This window comes from Myotis nattereri (genome assembly GCF_964212035.1).
Source record: "Myotis nattereri genome assembly, chromosome: 19".
NCBI lineage: Eukaryota > Metazoa > Chordata > Mammalia > Chiroptera > Vespertilionidae > Myotis > Myotis nattereri.
Window position 1 is genome coordinate 26,012,528 of NC_138095.1, and position 13,571 is coordinate 26,026,098.

A 13,571-nucleotide genomic window follows, 5' to 3' on the forward strand; every position below is an offset into this window, starting at 1 on the left:
AGCTCCAAGCAGCCAAGTGGGCCCAGAGCCCTCGCACCTCGTGTTCTCTTCTGCCCACTCGCACGTTCCAACTGAAGCTTGTCTCTCTCCACATACTTTCTGAGGACTTACCAGCCATTGTAGACGTATTGACCACTGGCGGCAATGTTGGCTGCTACCTCTGGGTAGATAGTGTCAGAATTGAGTTGAATTCCTGGACACCCTACTGGTGTCTAAGAATTGCTTGTTGGTGTGTGTCTAGGAGGGGGCTTTCTCTATACCCCTCGCCCACCCCACTTTAGAATGGGGCCCAGGGACCCAATTGAGAGGGAGAGAGAAGAAAGGGTCAGGTAGATCATGAGGTGACAAGGAGGCAGATTGTAGGGCTTTGTAGGCTGTGCCCTTTAAAGGCTTTGGCTCTTATTCCATGTGTGTGTGTGTGTGTGTGTGTGTGTGTGTGTGGCTATTGGCTTTGAGTGGGTCCTCTTCATAGGACCCTCTGGTTCATTACTGCTGCCTTTTGAGGAAGAAAGGAAGGGAGAGAAACTAGAGACAGTGTGTTTGCTTATATTTTCAAGAAAAACAATGGAAAAATAAACCCCCAAAGGTAAATCAGAAAGGAAGATAATCCCTAGGGTTTAAGACACTGAAGCAAACATACCAAGTTTGTAGCAGTGACTACACAGAGAAAATCATTACTTCAGGGACTTCAAAATACAACATTGGGACTGTTCCTCCCTGGTGGGATGTAGGCTAAGGACACAGGACTGCTCAGAAATCTAAAACTGTATCCAGCAGTCTTACTGTTAGCAGCAGCTTTGGAATTAGGTTGAAATGATTATAGCTACATTGTAAGACAAAGCAGATAACCATGGCAGCAGTATCATTAGGAGTCACAATTTATAGGGTAAAAGAAAAAACAAGAGCCCTGTAAATCTGAAACTGGAACTGTAAATATCAATATGGACTCAAAAATTTTTTTACCTAAAAAATCTACTTATTGAAAAGTCTTAGGAGCAGTGGCAATAACACAGCATTTGGCATCCTGAGAGCCCAAGTTGTGGTCTCTGCTGTTTCCCACTGAAAGGAACTGAGGGTGTGTGTGTTGAGAAATGGCTGATTTCAGATCTAGAGCTGAAAATAGACATCATAAGCCTAAGGAAGTGATTTTCAATGTTTTTCATCTCCTGGCATGTAAACTAATTACTAAAATTCTGCAGCATACCAAAAATATATATTTTTTGCCAATCTAACAAAAAGTAAGTATAATTCTGGTTGACTTAACAAAAACTAATAATAGTAATCACCTACTCTTTTTGCTCCACAATGACTTTTTAAAAAAATTTTTAAAGAGTTGATTTGAGGCCCTGGCTGGGTAGCTCAGTTGGTTAGAGCATTATCCCAGTATGCTAAGGTTGTGGGTTCGATCTCTGATCAGGGCACATACAAGAAGCAACCAATGAATGCATAAATAAGATGAACAAACGGATCGCTATTTCTCTCTCTAAAAATCAATTAAAAAAAAAAAAAAAAGGAGTTGATTTGAGTGTATTTGAGCCAAACAGACTACATGCCAGGGAAGCAAGATTTCAGATGCTCCCCAAAGTGACTTTTTACCAAAATATCAGGTGCCCATACTTGTATATAAGGATTTCTGGTACCAAGATATAGCCCATCAGATGCAACCTTATGTGATGTAACCAATAAAATGCAACTCTGTACGTGACCTATATATTGTTCAAGACGGGGCATTCACACTGGACCGCTGTGTGTTCGCTGTGGTCTTTTTTTAATTTGTCAATCTAAGGAAAAATAGTTCAGTGCCCCTGACTAAATAGGTGTTGCATGCTTTAAAAATTCTCACGGCACACCTGTTGAAAATCGCTGGCCTCTGGGATAGCGTGCTGGAAAGGGTGTAAATTAACAAAGGTTAATGGAGTTGTATCAGGGCTCCCATAGGCTTAAGCTGGAACAGTTTGAGCATCAAAAAAGAATAATGACTATAGTGGATTAAAAACACATCAAGTATATAAAAATGTATGCATTCATAATGAGACATAAAAAGGAACTCATTGGTCACAATTTGTGTTGTGAGAGCTTTAATTCAATTCTTTGAAAATTAATGAAGGTAAAAATCAAGCTATTTATCCTGCCTTTCCTATGCAAACCTCTGAGAAACGAGGTTAACGAGAGAGTAGGCTTCTTTATAGAACTCCAGCTATAAAAGCACTAGAATTAGAAAATCACTGCTCGTCACTCCTAATGAGAAAGTGGATCTGGGCAGCAACCACCAGGTGAAAAGACAATGGGGAAATACAGTGGAGGGACCAGGCTGATGCCACTGAGCAGTCTGGCGCAGAACACTGGCAGCAGCCACGCTGGGCCTCCTGACGCAGTGTGATGGGAAATGCCTAGCACCACTTGAGAAAGGTTCTTGTCTAAAAATTGGAATCTGACTCCATCAGTTCAGGGAAATACAGGGGTCAGAGGAATGAGTGTCAGGCACCTGGAGGAGACAGTCAGCCACATCTAAAATGTGGGGCATTTTATAGGGTAAATGACTTGGTATCCCTAACAAATTGGTCGCTTGAGAGGGGGAAAAAAAGGAGGAGGGAAATTGTCATATAAAATAAAGAGGTTTAAGTGACATAAACCAAAACAAACGAAAAAGGATCACTGTGGCTGCTGCATTAAAAATAGACCATTGAATGTCAAGGCTAAAAGCAGGGAGAACAGATAAGGAGCTGTTATCAGATTCCAGGGGAGATTTTGGACAAGGATGACAGCAAGTTGGTGTTGGATTCTGGGTATGTTTTGAAGGTATTGTCCACCGGATATGTCAATGGATAGATAAGATGTGAAGTTTCAGAGAGACTCCAAGATGACTCCCATGTTTTAGGCCTAAGTGAACAGTGTTGTTGCCATTTATTGAAATTGGGCAGATGGAGGAAGGAGCAGGTTTGTGGGGAAAGATTAGGAAGAGGTACATGTTTTCAGCCTGGGAGGCCTTTCGAATCCCACCAGGAGGTGCCAGGAAGGCAGTTGGATATGTGTGTGGAGTAGTGAGGACAGGCCCAGACCTGGATGTAGTTAGATCTGGGAGTCCTAGGCACGCAGCTGGTGGTGGAGAGGTTCCAGGACTGAGCCTGTGAGCTGGGGATCAGCAGCAGGAGCAGAGGAAGACCGTGATATCCTGGGAGCCGGGGAAGGACGGTTTGACCGGCTGTCCCATGTTTCTGCCAGTTCCGGGAAGTTGAGGGCTGCGATTTGACCTTTGGATTGGGGAACTGGAGAGATGAATGACAGCAGTTTCAGTACGCCTGATGGGGAAGAGGGTTCAAGGACACCTTCATGGGAGAAAAGAAATCAGGAAACAGGCAGCCTTTTCTGGAGTTTGGAAAGGAAGGGAAAGAAACGTAGTGTTAGCCGCTGGCAAAGTGGTGGTCGGTGAGGTCTGAAAGGTTGGCGACCGCTGGTCTAGAGAGGGGTGCCAGTTGGTTGGTTTGAGAATTACTGATTTCTTTTAAGAAGTATTTTTATGTCCTAGCTGGTGTGGCTCAGTGGATAGAGCATCGGCCTGCAGACTGAAGGGTCCCAGGTTCCATTCCGGTTAAGGGCACATGCCTGGGTTGTGGGCTCAATCCCCAGTAGGGGGTGTGCAGAAGGCAGCCAATCAATGATATTCTCTCATCATTGATGCTTTTCTCTCCCTCTCCCTTCCTCTCTGGAAAAAAAAAAAGTTTTTATGACAGTAAGCTACCTCCCCCCCACACACACACACACTTTTTATTTTTAACAAATACCAAGTCACGGAAAAGGTGTATACTATCTTCTATTCACTAGTTTAAGCATTGTTTATATCTTGCCATATTTGCTTTATCTAAGTATATCAATGTATTTTTTGAGACACTTTAAAGTTGCAGACATAAAGTTTATACTACTTTAGCTTATTATTTCCTAAAATAAGGATGTTTCCCTACGTAACCACAATATCATTGTATCCATGAAATTTAATATTGATACAATAATAACTAACATAGTTTATATGCAGATATACATATATTGTTGCTATTTCAGTGTCATGTCCAGGTCCATTGAAGGGTTACCTATTGCTTTTGATTTTCTTTCTTTTAAATTGATTTCAGAGAGGAAGGGAGAGGGAGATATAGAAACATCAATGATGAGAGAGAATCATTGATGGGCTGCCTCCGGCACGCCCCACACGGGATCAAGCCTGCAACCCGGGCATGTCCCCTTGACTGGACTCGAACCCAGGACCCTTCAGTCCGCAGGCCGACGCTCTATCCACTGAGCCAAACCGGCTAGGGCTGCTTTTGGTTTTCACATCCCTGAGGGATACATCAGTATTGTTTAGGATGGGAGAAATAGTAGCACATTCATATGCTGATTCTGAAAATCTAGTAGAGAGTGAAAATCAATGATGTAGAAGTCGGAATGGCCAGAGAGGTCATCTTGAGAAGATGAGAGAAGGTGGGATGTATCCTTAGTGAGAGGGGTGACCTTTGATGGGAGCACGGACAGTTTATCCAGAGTTCACAGGAGAGAAGGCAGAGCCTGTGGGCAGGTGGGTGGGTGGGTAGAGTGGGGGGAGCTTGAGAAAATTTTTTTTGATTGCTTTTATTTTCTTGGTGAAATAGGAAGAATGGTATTCACCTGAGAGGAAAGGAAGGCGAAGAGGTGGTACAGGTTTAAGAAGGTACGAAGTCTTGTCTGAGACAGTCATCTTGCAACTAGGGCACGAGTCTCGCTGAGCGTGCTTGGAGGTCTCCTGAGGGTGTGCGTTACGGGTTGTCCTCTGGGGTCCTTTTGTGGACCTCAGCTTCGGCCGATAAAGTTCCTGGAAACTAACACGTCTGAGAAAGGGCCTCTTGACAGCAGGCTCCTCCCACTGAGGAGGAGAAGGCAGGCTCTCACCTGTCCCAGATCCGAATGCATCAGGTCATCCCTGTGGTTGTCCCTGCTTCTTGTCTGCTCGTTGGTTTGATGATTCATTTTTATTTTTTGTTCTTTATCCAGAAAAAAAAAACTTACTTTCTGGAAGCAGAATGACCCTCTTAAAGATTCTTTCACCCCAAATTCCCATAGTTTATGATCCTGCTTAGGGATTGCCACTTCCTTGTGTCTGATTTTTACCTTTCCTGTGCGTGCGTGCGTGTGTGTGTGTGTGCGTGTGTCTGTGTCTATCTGTTTCCCTCACCTGTACTTCACCTCTGCTTTCCTGCCTCTTCTTTGATTGCCGTCTTTTCTTTATTTTTCAGGCTTGGTCACGGTGGCAGGAACAGCTCCTGCATGTCCAGAGAGAGAGACAGAAGCTGGTCTGCGCAGTGAAACACCATCAGCAGTGGCAGAAGTGCAGATGTCTGAAGGCCTGGCTTAACTACCTGCAGGCCCGGAGGGTAAAGAGACAGCAGAACGGTGAGCGGGAAGTCCTGGGCTCGAGAGACAGAGGGTCGGGTCACAATTCCCACTTTCCTTCTGCCAGTGGAGCTAATTTATTAAGGAGAGAGAGCACCAGAGTGTGCCCCAAATCCTGGTAAAGGGAGATTGAGGAGGAAAGTACGTAATCCTCAGTTCACACTTATTTTCTTCTGTGCATATATTTTATTCAATAGGGTTTTTTTTTTTTTTTTTTTTAAATATATTTTATTGATTTTTTTACAGAGAGGAAGGGAGAGCGATAGAGAGTTAGAAACATCGATGAGAGAGAAACATTGATCAGCTGCCTCCTGCACATCTCCTACTGGGGATGTGCCCGCAACCCAGGTACATGCCCTTGACCGGAATCGAACCTGGGATCTTTCAGTCCGCAGGCCGACGCTCTATCCACTGAGCCAAACCGGTTCCGGCACAATAGGGTTTTTAACAATATTTTTTAATTGATTTCAGAGGAGAAGAGAGAGAGAGAGAGAGAGAGAGAGAGAGAGAGAGAGAGAGAGAGAGAAAGAGAAAGAGAAACATCAATGATGAGAGAGAATCATTGATCGGCTGCCTCTCTTACACTCCTACTGGAGATCGAGCCCACAACCCGAGCATGTGCCCTTGCCTGGAATTGAACTTGGGACCCTTCAGTCTGCAGGCCAACGCTCTATCCACAGCCAAAGCAGCTAGGGCTTCAGTAGAGTTTTAAAGATACTATAACTACCCTGTTGTTATGGTTAATATGATACATGCAGTTTTGTATGTGGCTTTTTCCCCCATACAACTAACCTGTACTTCCCTGTGTCTTTATTCTTCATAAATGCTACATTCTTTTTAGTGGCTGTACTTAATAGGGTGGCTTATCTTAATCTACCGTAGTCATTCTTCTGTCGATGGGTATTTGGGTTGTTCTGTTTGTCCCCAGTTACAGGGATGCCTGTGATTTAGATGGTGAGTCGTGTTAGCTCTGTGCCAATCGTTTCTTTACCAGTGAGAGTTCAGAAGTAATAATACATGCATAGGTCATGGTCACCGGTACTGCTGTGCTTTCATTTCTTCAGCGTACGCAGAAGTGACTCATGCTCTGTGCCCGATGCCGGGTCGGGCTCTCCAGCGTTCACCTCGACCTCCCTGCAGAAATCTCTAGGCTCCTGCGCTCTGGGGAGAGTGAGTGTGTCCTGTGAGAATAGTGACAGGACCACTGCCTGGTTGCCCCAGCCCAGAGCGTTAGGAGTGATGAGCTGCAGACTAACGTTCCTCCAGTTACAACATTTCGTCCGGGACCCGCTCCCTTTCGCTGCCCGGACGCCGGCTCCTCAGGCCCTCAGCTAGTCAGTGTTCAAAGGGAGTGAAGCTGGCAGCCTGCGTCAGCCCGACTGAGCGCTCCACAAGCCGCGGCCAGCAGTTGACCGAATGGTGTGACATGGACTTGGTCCCTGAAGTCCTGTCCAGGAGACATTAGCCAAGAGGCAGAAATAGAGCGGAGTCTGAAAGCGACAGTCACCGTTCTTACTCGTCAGTAGTGACTAGGAGCCTCAGCGCTTTGATTTCATAGCATCCTCTTCCCTGAAAAGCCACACCTTTTCTCTTTTCTTGGACAGAAGAGATGTGATGAAGGGATTCCTGAGGTCCCTCCCATGTTCAGAAACCATGTAGTCCAGGGTTCCTCGTGAGAACTGCTTGGAGCCCTGCTGGCTGCTTGTGGTGGGGTCAGCTGGTGTGAGGGATGCTGCCTGCTCACTGCCCAGGCGGGAGGGGCAGCAGCGAAGTCACGAAGTCACGTTCTGTGTTGCAGAGATGGCTGAGCGATTCCACCGCGCCACGGTGCTTCAGACGCACTTCTGTGATTGGCAGTGGGCCTGGCAGTGGAGGCAGAGCTGGCACGCTCGCCACGCCCGGGTGCAGGCGCTGGCCGGCAGGGTGGCGCTGCGGCGGGCCTTCACTCACTGGAAGCACTGTATCCTTTTCAGCCCTGCGGCCCGTCCGCTGCCGGCCAGGGCAGCGTGAGCTCAGCCGCCTGTACGACAAGGGTCAGGGGCACACGGGCATCAGTTCTGAACACTTTCGTAGTCCTGCTCTCTGTTGACTTCTTTTAGAAATTTTCGTTTAATTGGGGCTATTCATACAAAAGAGTCCCTCAATCCCTGCAGCCAGAACCCTTTGGTGGGTCAGCGGGATTGTACCATGTGGGGGTGGGAACCCTGAGGAGATGAGAGGCCTTAACTCCTGGCGGACGTGCTGCTGTGTGCAGAGGACACTGCCCGGTGGAAGGGGGCAGAGGAGCACTGTCGGCGCCGCTTGCTGGTAAGCGGGGAGCCCTGCTCCAGCCTCCACTCAGGAGCCCTGGACCCACACGCTCTTTCAGTGCCTCTGGGCATGTGAGCCCTCCCTGTGTGGGCGTCACCGTGGAGCCCTCCCCTATGTGGGTGTCCCTGTTTTCACTCTGCATCAGAGATGGTAATGGCCCCCCCCCCCCAGGGGGTTTGGAACTGTAAAGGAATCTTAGGGATGTTGTAGTCCTGGGGTTTTTTACTGGTACACGGCGGGCCCCTGTTTAACGGTGGAAGCCTAATCTGTGAAATGGATCAAAGAAGAGATGCGGAGGATGGGGGAAGGTCTGGGCGTACCCCCGCCAACACTTTCAGTGGCCCGGGGGCTCCGCAGAGCACAGTGTGAGAACCCCTGATCCCTTCACTTCTGTCTCGGGAAACCGAAGCCCAGGCCGTGGGGGAATGGGCGTGGCTTAGGCCACTGGAGAGACATCGATGGGACTGGAGCCAGGCCCACGTGTCCTGACCCTGCCCCAACTCCTGACTGACCAAGGAGTCCTTCTCTTCCACTCTCGCAAAACTGCATTTATAATTGCAGGTATAGGCGTGACCCCACGTAGTAAAAACAAAACATCATAGGCTAAAAGTCTCTCCGTCCTGAGAGGCAAAGTTGATATTTTCCACCTTTGTCTGTGGTGTTCCCATCTGGGCCATGGGGTCTCTGCTGGTCAGCGGGAGGGCGTGTTTGTTTCTGTGCATCACTGTGCACAGCAGCTGTTTGTTAAGTGCCTACTGTGCGGCCTCACCTGTGTGTGCATCAGACTCCCAGTTGACACGCAGCAGAGAAACGCTCTCAGGGACCTGGGAGCAGCTGTGACTGAGCTCCTGGCCACCGGTCCCGGGCGCTGCTGCTACTGTTGCAGCCACTTAGATGGGTGACCCGTGTGTCCTTCTGCCTTCCACAGCACTTCTGCTTTAGAGCCCTCAGAGGCAACGTGACCCGCGCCCGCCTCCAGCGCATGAGAAGGAATCTCGCTCACCAGCAGCACGACGTCGGGGTGAGGGCCTTCTCCTGCCGCAGGGGCCCTCCTGGTGGCCCTTCTCTTGTTAACCTTTGTGCTTACAGATTTGTCCCCAGACCCATAGATGCTGAAACCTCAGTGCTCGTCTCCTCAATACTCCATCCCAGCCAATAGAGAAACCCTGGTTTAATCCCACTTATCTGTTGGCTAAGAAAGTTGGTGTTTGAATCACAGGTCAGGGACTGGCTTCCAACCTTGACCCAGTGAATATGGTTTAAGCCCCCACTCCAGGCAGCTCTGGTTGGTTTGCACTATACGTCTGTACAACTGTTCTCATCAGGGGTGAGTTACCTCAGGACGACAAACGTTCTGTCTCTACTTAGAGATTGTGTTTGTGGGTGCAGAAGGATGGGGTTTTCTTGTTTTTTGGGTTTTTTTTGTTTTTTTTTAATTGAGTTTTTAGAGAGAGAGGAAGGGAAAGGGAGAGAGAAACATCGATTGGTTGCCTCCTGTAGTCGCCCCAACTATGGATCAAACCTGCAACCTGGGTACGTGCCCTGACCTGGAATCGAACCTGTGGCCCTTCGGTTCACAGGATGATGCTTCAACCAACAAAGCCACCCTGGCCAGGGCTCTTGCTTTGTTTTTAATTGTGAAAATGTTCAAATGCATAGAAAAAACATAAAGAGTAGTTTGATACACGAAATGTATCATATTAACCATTTTTAAGTTTACAGTCCAGTGACATTAAGCACATTCACATTGTTGTGCAGCCATCAGCACCATCTCAGAACTCTTCTCATCTTGCAACACTGAAACGCGGTCCCCATTGAACAGCTCCCATTCTCCTTCTCCCTAGCCCCTGGCAACCGCCATTCTCCTGTCTCTACGAATTTGACTGCCCTGGGTCCTTCCTATTTGCAGTACTAGCCTTTTGTGACTGGCTTATTTCACTCAGCATCATGTACACCTTTTTTTTAAAAAAATGACATTGAGCCGAAACCGGTTTGACTCAGTGGATGGAGCGTTGGCCTGTGGACTGAAAGGTCCCGGGTTCGATTCCGGCCAAGGGCATGTATATGGGTTACGGGCACATCCCCAGTAGGAGGTGTGCAGGAGGCAGCTGATCGATGTTTCTCTCTCATCGATGTTTCTAACTCTCTATCTCTCTCCCTTCCTCTCTGTAAAAAATCAATAAAATATATTTTAAAAAAATAAATAAAAAATGACATTGACTTTTTGAAAAGGAACACCAGTTATTTTGTACAGTTTTCCAATGTTCTCGATTTATCTGTTTCCTTTTGATGACATTTGATTTTCCTTTTTTCTTTCTATGTAACTCCCATAAACTAGAAGTTAGATCTAAGGGCTTGATGAAATTGAAGCTAAACATTTTTTTGGCAAGACTACTTCATAGGCAGTAAAATGTGCTAAGATCGCTTCTAATTTCTACAATGGCATTGTTGGCCGCTAGGCCCTGATGAGAAGTAGCTCCTGATTTCCATAGATTGGAAGACCCTTCCTTTTGCTTTTTGGTTGGCCCAGAATAGCTCCATGTAGCCTCACCCTAGTCGTCCCACAGCCTGTTGTATGTTGCGTGCTCCCAATTGAGGTCATTTCTGCTTTGGGAACCTTACAGTCTTTTGGTGTGGGGGTTTGCTAGCTAATAGGCTAATAGAGATTTGTTTGTGGTAATAAATTTTTGCTTCTTTTCTGTTTTGTTTCAGCTGCTGCGCCGGTTCTGGAACCGCTGGCAGTCTCGGATCGAGCAGAGGGAGGAGCGAGAGCAGCGCCCCTTACTGCAGGCTGCCTGGGACCACCACAGGTAGGGACTCTGGCCCTCCCCCGGGGCTCTCCTGGGACCGCCGGACAGACTCGCTGTTCCCCAGGAGCGAGTGCTTACCCTCCGTGTGCCCCTGAGCAGGTTCAGGCAGTCCCTGCGGTAACATTGGTCCTGAGCGTGTGTTCTCTTGGCTGCTCAGAGGAGAGGTAGAATGAGGATGTTTGTACCGGCTCTTGGCCACCATGGTTTGAAGCATGTGCCTGCTGGCTCGCCGCCTCAGTCCTTGGGGCTCTAATGGTGTTCACGTTGTAGAAGTCATGCGTTAGTGCTGTTAAAGAGAAGGCTCGGGCCCTGGCCGGTGTGGCTCAGTGGATAGAGCATTGGCCTGCGGACTGAAGGGTCCTGGGTTCGATTCCGGTCAAGGGCATGTACCTTGGTTGTGGGCACATCCCCGGTGGGGGGTGTACGGGAGGCAGCTATTCGATGTTTCTCTCTCATCGATGTTTCTGGCTCTCTATTCCTTTCCCATCCTCTCTGTAAAAAATCAACAAAATAAAAAAAAGAGAAGGAGGCTCAGGCCAGGGGCATATTTGTGGTGCCGTCTTGAGGGGTGCAGAGAGTGTCTTCAGTTTTTTAGAGTTAATCATTCCATTAAAATAAATATGTGAGTGTACACATGTCCATGAGGAGAAACTCGGTGTCCAGGAAGGAAGGTAGAGAGTTAAATAAAAGCTACCTGGGACCCTCCTCCAACCCCTTGGAGGTAACCACTATCAATTTTTGCTGCCAGACTTATTTAGTATATCCCCCTTAAAAAGCCACTTTAATCCACCTAATGTGCACAGGTATAGGTCTGATTTTGGAGCATTTTTCCTTTTTTTTTTTTTTAAAGGGGAGTGGTGAGAGAAGGACAGGTGTCTTTTTATTTTATTATTATTATTTTTAATTGGTTTCAGAGAGGAAGGGAGATGGAGAGACAGAAACATCAGTGAGAGAGAATCACTGATCAGCTGCCTCCTGCACGACCCCCACTGGGGGTCTCCTAGAATGAAACGCATGGGGTGCCTTTAACACTCATGATATAACTACACTGAATATACCTGCCTCAGAACAAAACAGAAATGCAGGAACCTGGAAGTGGGCTGGGCAGCACCGTGGTGTTCTGTGTTTTATTTCAGAAGAACATTGCTACGCAGGTGTGTCAGGTGGTGGTTACAGCGTATGCAGAAGAGGCGAGACAAGGAGGTAGGGAGCACTTCACCGCAGGTCGCTCTGCTGGCTTACTCTCTAGTTACGTTTCCTTTGCTTTGAAAAGATTCTTGTAGCCCAGCCGCTGTGTCTCAGTGGTGGAGCATTGACCTGTGAACCAGGAGGTCACGGTTTGACTCCCAGTCAGGGCACATGCCCGGGTTGCAGGCTTGATCCCCAGTGTGGGGCCTGCAGGAGGCAGCTGGTCCATGATTCTCTCTCATCATTGATGTTTCTCTCTCTCTCTCTCCCTGCCCATTCCTCTGTGAAATCAATAAAAAGAGAAAGGTCATTTTCTTTTTTAATGTAAAGTACAAGTAAAGGTCACTCATTTTACTTCAGCTGCTACAGGCCAGAGCAGACAGGCACTTCCAGCAGAGAACCCTGCCCGCAGCCTTCCAGGCGTGGAGGAGACTGTGGCGATGGCGCCTGCAGGAGAGCGTCCTGGAGGCCAGAGCAGCACGCTTCCACAGGTACGCGGCTGGGCAGTGTCGCTTCCACGGGTACGCAGCTGGGCAGTGTCGCTTCCACGGGTACACGCAAGGCGGCGTCAGGGTCTGACTCAGCCACCACACGGCCATTGCGGTGCCTTTCAGCCTCGCAGCCCCTGGGCCCAGGCTCTTCCTGGATTTTCTCTAATTGATTTTTCTCTGAAATCAATGTGCTCTCACTGATCTCATCTCGCAGGAAGACGGCCAGCCTCCTCCCCAGGGAAACGTTTATCCAGCTTCATTGCAAATGCTTTCAGAGGAGGCTGGGTTTTATGTCCCTCCCTTCATTACAAGCCACAGTGTGTTTCATTAAAACTGCCCATTAGCGTCTGAATCTGAGTGTGGGGGACCTTGCATTGCTTTGGCAGGCCCCCTGGAGTGTGATTTCCCTGCAGCGTGTGGTCCTTGCTCTGCTAGACCTGACTTCGTGGAGTCTTGAAATGAGGACAGGCGAGGAGCAGAGCTACCTCTTTTTAGTGGCCACAGGGGCAAACTCGCCCAACTGCAGGTCCTTCCTGCATGTGGGTGGAATGTATTGGAATGATTCACCGCTAGCTGTGTGTCTGCCACTGTGGTGGGCAGGGTGTGATGGGAGAAAGGAAGCCACCAATCGAGAGACTCGTGTGCCTGTGCCATCGTCATCGCGTTAATAACGTCCATCTCCCAGCAGTCCTGAGAGAACCAGTTCACATGGCAAACGACCCACCTGGTAACGCAGGCCGTCGTTAGCAGAGCCTGGGTTTCAACTCAGCTCCCGGACTCCAAAGTCCAGGGAGGGAGCTCTTTCTAAAGACTTTGCGGGAGATAAGACTGTTACGCAAGAAACTACTGAAGAACAAACAGTTCCAGAGAAAGCTCTCGTGTCCTCAGCTGTGTCAGCCACAAGCTCGAGGGCTCAGCGCTAGTGCTGAGGGAAGGACCTGGGGCAGGCGTGGCTGTGAGCCGGGGGCTGGGGATGGGTGGCCGAGTGGACAGATGAGGACAGGACTGAGGCAATGGCCTGATCCTGTGGATCAGTCACGGGCAGGTGTGTGCAGCCAGTGAAATGACAGCTTTGGAGATTGCCCTGAGTAATGGTGTAGGTCAGCTTAGGACAGAGGCGGAAGGGAGGGACACGCATTGGGAGAAGTGGCCGTGATCTTGACTAGGAGGATTCGATCCTCGGCAGGTGGGGCGAGGCAGCCAGTTGATGTGTCTCTCTCACATTGATGTTTCTTTTTCTCTCTCCCCTCCTCCACTCTCTCTAAAAATTAACGGGAAAAAATGTCCTCACGTGAGGATTAACAAAAACACACTTTTCAGTTACAGTTCACACACAGTATTACATTTGTTTCAGGTG

At 48.4% G+C, this 13,571-nt stretch overlaps 1 protein-coding gene across 1 annotated transcript in view; it reads left to right on the forward strand.

The window, feature by feature from the left end:
- SFI1 (SFI1 centrin binding protein) overlaps positions 1-13,571 on the forward strand; it is a gene marked incomplete at its 5' end in the record, with an annotated part of 41,464 nt that overhangs the window by 15,508 nt on the left and 12,385 nt on the right. The window contains 7 exon segments of the mRNA XM_081113854.1: positions 5,259-5,415; positions 7,214-7,375; positions 7,652-7,722; positions 8,654-8,746; positions 10,438-10,535; positions 11,672-11,738; positions 12,084-12,214. Coding sequence (XP_080969980.1) covers positions 5,259-5,415; positions 7,214-7,375; positions 7,652-7,722; positions 8,654-8,746; positions 10,438-10,535; positions 11,672-11,738; positions 12,084-12,214 — 779 coding nt within the window.